At 43.5% G+C, this 8,931-nt stretch overlaps 1 protein-coding gene across 3 annotated transcripts in view; it reads right to left on the bottom strand.

Moving 5' to 3' along the window:
* Positions 1–7,108: 7,108 nt before the first annotated feature.
* LOC306923669 (suppressor of tumorigenicity 7 protein homolog) overlaps positions 7,109–8,931 on the bottom strand; it is a 98,570-nt gene continuing 96,747 nt past the window's right edge. For all 3 annotated transcript variants that reach the window (XM_079501895.1, XM_079501896.1, XM_079501897.1), the window contains one exon: positions 7,109–7,578. In XM_079501895.1, coding sequence (XP_079358021.1) covers positions 7,483–7,578 — 96 coding nt within the window. In that variant the 3' untranslated portion in view covers positions 7,109–7,482. The remainder of the gene's footprint in view (positions 7,579–8,931) is intronic.

The following is an 8,931-nucleotide window of genomic DNA, read 5'->3' as shown; positions in this document are numbered from 1 at the left end:
GCAGCTGCTTCAGATCAAGGCGGACAGTGCTTCTCAATAGGCTCTATGCACACACGCCATTTTGGAAAGAACGTGGGCCCCCTTCCCTACTTCCTTCACAGGTGTTACCGATGATACTAATGAAGGCTCTGTTAAATTCTGGTCAAACAGTCAGGTGTGCTGCTATTGTGTCATGTTGGCTCACTGGAAACACCAGTGGGTCTCTAAAGTGTCCTTGAGTGGGTTCCAAATGGGTACTGTGTACGGGTCCATTTGGTTCCATTTGTACACTCTCAGAGTTATGGGGGTCCTTGAAATTAAAACGTCTGTGTGGAGTTTGCATGTTGTTCTCCCCGTGTCCCCTAGGGTAGGTACCCTCACAAAAAACATGCAGTAATCCTGGTCTCTAAACTGCCTCCCCCTGGCCAGCCGGGGCGCCTGATGGAGGGGAAAGGAACTGGTTGGAATAACGTGTTCCTTCCACGTGCTACGTCCAACCAGGGAAACTCCCCCCTGTCAGGTGTAAAGGAGCGACTTGGACACTCAGGCATGAAGGAAGCATGAGTTCAAGTCCGTTGCTCTCCCCATGTCCCCCATATATGGGGACTAGGTTGGCGGAGGGTCTGTAGAGCCCAGGATCACATTAGATAATTGACACGGGTGAAAAAATGGGTTACAAAATCGTGGGATAAAAATTATTTAAAAAAATAAATTAAAACGTTTGAGAAGCACTGCACACTAAATGGAACAGAGCCTTAATTAGTATCATCGGTAACACCTGTGAAGGAAGTATATAGCCCATATTTTGCAGGTTGCAGAGGAGATCAGTTATACGACACAGCGAGTGCCCCTTGGTCTTGACTCGGCGCTTAATAGGACAGTCCACATAGGAGCTGGGGTTGTTTGGAGTGTAAAATGTTCACGAAGTTGTAGAGCATGATATGTTCACAAATGTTAATTACAACTAAAAAAGTTCTCAGTTGTGAATCTTTAATTGACTTTCTTTTGTGAAGGAGCTCTCTTACGAATTACGACCCGTCTAGAGTAGAGACCATCACGGGAGGAGCCACGTTTTGGTCCAGAACCGACAGTTGAGAAACGCTAAGCAGTGAAGCATGAATGGGACAGGAATGACCATCTAGGATAGCAAAGGTTAGGGAGACAGAAAGCTATAATGCCTTTCAATAAGATGAGGCATGGCATCCTGATCTCATACTGACCAAAGGTACAGCAACATTCCACATGAAACAATTAACTTCATGTCATTTAGATCTGCAATTAAGGACACCTGCTTCCAATGCTATCAACTAGGGATGTCGGGGGTTAACCGGCTAGCCGGTTAGCCGACCGTTAAGAAATATCCGGGTATGCTTATCAGCTTTACGGTTAATTTGCATAATAATAAATGCGTGTTCTGATCTTAAATCCCTTTTATTTTAGATCGTTTTTAGTAATAGTACAACATAAACATTACAGAGACTGTAGTTGTCACTGTACAATACTTTAAAACAGTTGTCATGTTGCACACATGCCTAAAAGTGCTGTTATTTGCGCCGGCCAGCTTGTCACACTCCAGGCTGCATGAACAGCAGCGCTCGGGCGCTGTTTTCTGCCCCCGCAATGTCGTTGTCCCAAAGTTCTCTGTTGTACTTCAAATGGCTAGTTGGCTACAACGGTAGATTTGCGGTAGTCAAAACTTAAGCGAGTGACAGCGAGACAACATGTCGACCGTATCAATGCAGAGACCTACTTGGCATTATTAAATCCATTAATGGCCTGGAGGGAGAACGTTTACAGCCGCCGCCGCTTCCTCCTCCTCCTCCTCCCGGCTATCAAGTTAGCCATGTGCTATCGATGTTTGAGAGTTTTCTCGTCAGCGAAAAGTCAACAAACAGAACACGGTGACATGCATGCTGATCTTCCTTAATAATAAAAAAAGGCTTAGCCCATGCGTCCAGTGGCTTTATAGATATAGGCTGCTCAGATCTGGACTGGACTTATTTATGTTTTGGACTAGAACCGGCGGACCTCTGTAGCCTACTGTAGACGCGCAGATGCATGGATGCAGATGCGATGCGTTGTTTATTGATGATTAAGCCTACAACAATTTATTTATATTGTTAAATGTTGCTTTTTTGTTTGTCTTTTTAAAAGGAGCATAAATAAATGTATACCATTTCGTCTACCAACTTTAATTATGTAGCCTATACATGCATATTACATTTGGGGTAGCCTATTAAAAAAAAATCAAAATCAACCAATTATCCGTTAATGACCCGGTTAATCCTGTCGGCTAACCGGATGGGAAATTATCCGTTACCGACATCCCTACTATCAACCTATAATCACCAGTTGGAAGTTACTCATCAAGACCATGCAATGGAGCCAGTAGGCTCTACTGGAGCCAAGAGCCTACTGGCTGCGACCAAGGAAGCTTAGAGAAGGAAGTGTCATGGTCACGTGACTGTGCTGCGCCATGACACTTTCATGGGAGCCAAATCTCACACCGGAAGTTACATGAATACAAAGCAGTGAATGGAGCAAGCTTGACCAGCTCATAACAAACATTATTTATGAACCATTGAGACCTGTGTCATATAATCGGTTCAGGTATATAAAAGAAGACATACACACAGTTTGTTTTCTAATCACTTGCTTTTCGAAGTGCACATCATTTTATTTGAGGATTTAAACAGCAGCAGGTATCGTTTCTGTTCCCGGGGGTATCGCGAGATTTGGCTGCCAGACAGGAAACTGTACAGTCTCGCGATACTTGGCACGTTCTTAAACGGCCTTAAATGGCTCTTTAGATACCTCTATAAAAGTACACAGTGTACACATCGAAAAGCAACACAGCAGACAATAATGTGTTATATGTCTTCTGTTATTTGCCAGAAGCGATTACTTTACAAAATATCTCAGTCATTCAGAAAGTGTTTGTTCCGGGTGTACTTTTGCTCCCATGGTGCGACGAATCTGCCGTCTGGAATTGCGTGATAGCGAAAATGACGTTGATGGTGACCTTACCTCCATTTCATATACCTTGGCTGCGACTAGGAAACGCAGAAGTGAAATTAGTTACTGCCGCCGAACTGAAAACACTTCGCTTTATGTTTATTTACGTGTCCGGTTAAGACTGGGGTTAGATTTAGGGTTAGTCGGACAATGGCTGACAACGTCTCCGCTCCAGTAGAGCCTGCTGGCTCCATTATAATGGTCTTGATAATTAGCCTACTGGTTGATATGGGTGTTTTCCTGTACATTGCTGGTTTGACTTTAACTCTGTGCATGCAATAATGTTTGTTTGAGTTCACCCTTAACAGCAGATCTCAAAGACTTAAGTTAGAACTTAAGAGTGCCAGTGGAAGAGACACGCCTACTGTATACAGGTATTTGAAAGCAATAATGCACAAGTATCGAGTACGGTTTATTCAGAGTGCCTTATCAGACAGTCTGAATGCCACAGTTATGCATAACTATTAACTATCACACTACTAACCAGCATCAAGTTGCTGTAAAATGCCTTTTTTTAATGACATGCAACACGTCATTTCCACTTGCATCTTTGTATTTATTTTCTCCCAAATGGGAGGGGGGAGGGGGGGCCGGGAGGGAGGGGGGGAAAGGTCTATCTGAAATGTATTCTGATTTGTTAATGTAAATATGTGGCTGATGTAATTTAAAAGAAAATGTAGATGTATAGTATATTATGGAACCACAGCAGCAGTCTGCTGCACATCCCATGGGTATGACCAGACGGTAGCTTCAAGAAAGCTGCGCCTAGAACGGGTGTCTCTTCCGGGCTTTTAACCCATTTTGGGCGGGAACCCCTTTTGGTGTTTTAAGCATGATTACATTATACTTTAGCTAGTCAGGATTTAGAAGACATTTGTAGAATCTGGTGGATGGAAATGACCAAAAAATGGAAATTCAACTTGTAGCATGGGGCAAAGCGTTTCCGTTTTTTGACACCTCTGGACGCTATACCGTCTGGTCATAACCAATGGAATTCCTCTCTTCACTTCCCGCCATGCTAGCCAGCCTATCACAGGACAGCATATAGTCACAACACCTGCTTAGCGTGTACACCGCATATTAAGTTACCCGTCCACATATACAGGTACATGTATCATGTAGATATATACACAGTACATGCAGCATGCGTTGGCTGCTGCTGTTCATTGCAACGGTGCGTCAACGATGCGCCCATCATCATACAGGCAGGGGGGCACGTCGTGCCTCCTCATGCATAATATTCTCCATGCAGGTCTACTGAAGGTCTCTCCGCAATTACAAAAAAAAAATCATCCATCCATCCATCTTCAACCGCTTATCCGTAGTCGGGTCGTGGGGGCAACAGCTCCACCAGAGAGCTCCAGACTTCCCTCTCCAGAGCAACATTAGTGACTTCTTCCTGGGGGATCGAGAGGTGTTCCAAGGCCAGTGAGTCGATGTACTGTAATCCCTCCATCTCATCCTCGGTCTGCCCGGGGGTCTCCCCCCGCCCCAATTTCTCAACCGAATTCTGAATTCAAATTTCTGAATTATCAGCTGATTTCTTTTTTTAAACAAATGTCAGACATGTATAGTTACGATATTCATTAGAAATCGTCGCTGTTGTTTGGAAACATACTATTTTCGCTACTTGTGTGCGACACTCGAAGTACGACATTAATTTACGGGCGGGGGGGGGGGGTCCTGCCCGATAGCCACGCAATGTAGGTTCATACCAAAATGAACTTACTTTAACATGGATCATAACAGTAATGTTAAAATTACCTTACCTTAGATCCCAACAGTAATGGTTATGAAACAAAGGTTTTAGTCTCGGGTACGTAACACTTGGACTGTGGTCTAAAGTAGCGGACTGGTAAATAGCTTGCACAGGGCCGGGAGATTACTACTCAAGTACTTCCGTTTTCCCCACTCGCAGCTCCCTCGCTCGCAGACCTCCATTGTAAGCAAAGGCTAATGTTAGCATTAGCTCACGATGTTACTTTCGCCAGAAACGTTAATATGTCAGGAGCGATGCGATGAAAAATCACATCCGAATCTATAGTGTAGATTCTTGTCCTGACACAAACATTAAATGCCATGGAGAATTTACGTCATATGTAGACGAGCAAATCGGCTATTTTGCCCTAACACAAAGATTAAATTCCCATTGACAATATCATACATCATGAAGATGTATGATAAGAGTGCCCCTCACTTCACACGGGTGTGATTTTTCAGATATAACAGCCAAAGAATAGGACAAAAAGTGATTTGTTTTTTTGCGGTGCCGTTTCAGATCCATATAAAGCGATATAAGACGTTTATATACGTCAATCGCAGACAACAGATGGCTATTAAAACACGTGTGTATATATATATATATATATATAGCAGACAATGTGTTAATAGACTGTACAACTCAAATATCTTACAGTGGAGTTCTGGGAAGTTTCCCCCTGCCAATATGGTGGCGATGTTGATGTATTATTCAGTGACCGAGGCAGCATCCACATGTTATGTCTGTGACCTGTCCATGTGTGTTGCACTGCGATACTGTACTGTACGTGACCTACTGTATCAAATACGGTGACTCCAGAGAATCTTGCAGCTAAGCAGCAATTCAAAGCCTACTGTATAATTGAAGCGCTGCTCAGCTGCAAACAAGCCAAAACACAAGCTTTCTCCAACCATCTATCCACTAACTCAGGGGTTCTGCAACGTTTTTGGCTGGGGACCCCCGGAAATACGTTGGCCGTGTCTCTCGGAAAACGTAACTGCCATGGCAACAGTTCGTCGACTGCCTTTTTTCACTGACAAAAACTAAAGGTGGCCTTACACTAGCCAATTTTTTTCAATCTGAAATCTGATAGCACCACACACTACAGGATAATCGGGCGCGTTTATTTTATCCGATTATTTTATACAGCACAAACTACACAAGTTTAAAACTCGGGCGCACCTCGGGCGCAACTATCAAACATTCTTGATGTTGATCGGGCCGATCGCGCTGTGAGCGGCCCGAGCAGATCGGAGGGATTACGATTGGATCTTTTATACACTCACACTAGACGATCATTTATGCCCGAGAATCGCTCCCGATTGAGTCAGGCACCCCCCGAGCGTCAAAAATGCCCGATTATCGGCTAGTGTAAGGCCACCTTAAGCTATGATGACTAAAATGTTAGGGAAGAGATCCAGTACAAGTCATTTTACAGCATTTTATAGCAGATGGCATTTTAAAGCAGATCTACAAGTTCACAACGTGTCGCAGCGCGGCGCGTTGTGAGCTTGTAGATCTGCTATTTTCAGCAAGTGTAAAATCAGCCATTACGACGGCATCAAGGCCTGCCAAAATACATTTCAGTCAACTGTAGATTTAGTCGACTAAAACTAGACTAACACAAACATTCCAGGTGACTAAAATGTGACTGAAACTAAATGAAAACTATTGAAGAGACTATGACTAAAACTTGCCGTAACACTGCATGGCAACAGTGGTTATTTTAGTGCACAATCCCTTCAGGAAGACAAAGGTTATCGTTCCCATTAATCTTGATATCCCCCATGCCGATGTCACATTTTCAAGGTGTCCACAGCCTGCCTCTGAGAGAGAGTGATTTAGATGGAAATTGTACCGTCTTCTAGTGAGCACAGATATTATGGATATACAGTTATATGGTTTAAAATGTTTAGTGTTTGTTTATTAAAGTCCACCACCAAGAAACCTACCATTAGTTTTTTTTGAGTGGTGCAACCACTCCAAGGAACAGCAATGTCCGTGTTAACCTGTGTGACTATGTATGTGTATGTATGTGTGACTATGAGCACCAGTAGGGGCAAAAGTGGCACTGTTGTGCCAGAAACAGAGAGAGAGAGAGATAGTGCTGCACTGTTGCCTGCTAATGAGAGAGAGGGGTAGGGGGAGAGGGGAGTTGCACCACTCAGTTCACACGGGTGTGATTTTTTTAAAGGGGTTGGGCAAGTAGCAAACTTAACTTACCGTGTTTAGTTGTGAATTTCTTCATTTGAGGTCCTCTCACATCCTCGGCCTACAATCTGTGCAAGCTGCACAAAGAACATCGTTTCAAATCAAAATGGCAGATAGGAAGAAGCTCGCTTGCAGCAATACACAAAAAGTCCTTTATTGTATTTTTTTGTCTTTTCACTTTTTAATGATGGCAATATTGATCACCTGTTTTTTTTGTACAACAAAAAAAAATAACTTTTACATGAGATTGAAAACCCAAAAAATGAAAACATATCAAATAAAGTAAAAACCAATTCCGTCGTTTTGTTTTAATTTCCCCCCCTCCTCCTCCTCCTCCTCCTCTGCCGTTGGACTCTGTCCCATGTGTCCGTCCTCCATTAAGCTTGGCACAAAGGGTGTGTGAGTTGTGTCAGTCCGGTCTGAATTGTTTAGCAGTCTGCTTTCTGTTTTTAAGTAGCCTGGTTTGGGGTTGTTGCGGTCGGTGTGGCCTGGATGGATTCCTGGGTCCGTTTGGTTCTTTAGATGCGGGTCAGCTGATGCCAGAGGCTGGATGGCAGGACACTCTCCACCTTCTCCATGATGAAGTTCAGAGGAGCAAACAGCGTGCTGAGGAACTGAGGAGACAAGAAGGAAAATAACTTAAATTTTGGACTGAGGTCGATTAAAAAAAAAGGCTTCTAAATCCTAACATTTTTCTGAGAAACCTATGTTTCTATGTCAGTGGTGCTCAACCTTTTTCATGTCAAGGACCCCCAGAATTTTCTCTATTGGGCCACGGACCCCCATCTGAAAATATGTAGTTCCAGGGACCCCCCCAGAAGCAAATATTTGAGTTAAAAATGTTCGCTCTGAAATATATATTCAATGATTTGCGCCACATTTTAACGATTTTTCAAAAAATAGCAGACCTACAAGCTCATAGCGCGCCACCGAGTGGCGCGCTATGAGCTTGTAGATCTGCTATTTTTCAATAGCTAAATTATAACAATGTTTAAAACACCAAAAGGGGTTAAGACTGGGACTTCAACTGTCTCTGGAGAGCTGATGCAACACAAGAGAACTCAACATTACACACGTTCACACTAATCTTAAAGGACAACTTTAGTTCTTTTCAACCAAGGTTCATGTTTTAGGTTATTAGAGAAAGTCAAAGATGAGTGTTAATTTTTTTTTTCATTTGCTGCTTTCTTTCGTTTTAGGGATTTTAGCTGTTTTTGACAGGGGATCTACTGAATGTGTCAAACTGGGGATCTACTGAACGTGTCAAACTGCATATTGAGCCTATGACACACAGGCCCTCATTTATCAATTGAGTGTAAATTCTGCCCCAAATTCGAGTGTAGGTTTTGTAGTACACCCACGTCGCCACGGCATTTATAAAGTGATCGCAAACAGCTGATCCTTCCTTAATTTCGTTCCGACGTTAATAAATGTGACGGCTGAAATCTATCTGGCACGCCCTATGAAATCAAGCCTCGCCCTCGTTTTTGCGACATGAACAACTGCAATACGACCAAACAACGCATGGTAACCATAGTTACACAATGGAAAAAGCAAATAGAAAAGTTTCCCCTTGCTGCCCGCCTCACCCCCCCTCTCATATACACACACACACAGACGCACGCATGCACACGCAACTTGCAAGCCCAACTGGTGTGTTATTGTATCTTAAATATATAAAGAACGAACACCTGCATGAATTAAATAAAGCTGTGGGCCTACCCTGTCTGTTTCTCCTGTCGCCTCGCTTGCCTTTCTGGTTAGTAAACCACAGCATGCAAGCCGCCTTTGTTTTAAATGGTCCCCCAAACCGTTCACACTTCACACCTATCGGCCGGGGATGCGAAAATTGCGGTAATTTCGGCGTGCACCCATATTTTGGCGTACGCCGAGTTGATAAATGAGGGCCTATGTGTGGCTTCCCCCCAGTAGGCCTCCTTCACATTCAGTAAATCCTGTGATTCTGT

Source organism: Electrona antarctica (genome assembly GCF_951216825.1).
Source record: "Electrona antarctica genome assembly, chromosome: 5".
Taxonomy (NCBI): domain Eukaryota; kingdom Metazoa; phylum Chordata; class Actinopteri; order Myctophiformes; family Myctophidae; genus Electrona; species Electrona antarctica.
The sequence above is the reverse complement of the archived record's forward strand: the minus strand, read 5'-3'. Positions and strand labels throughout refer to the sequence as shown.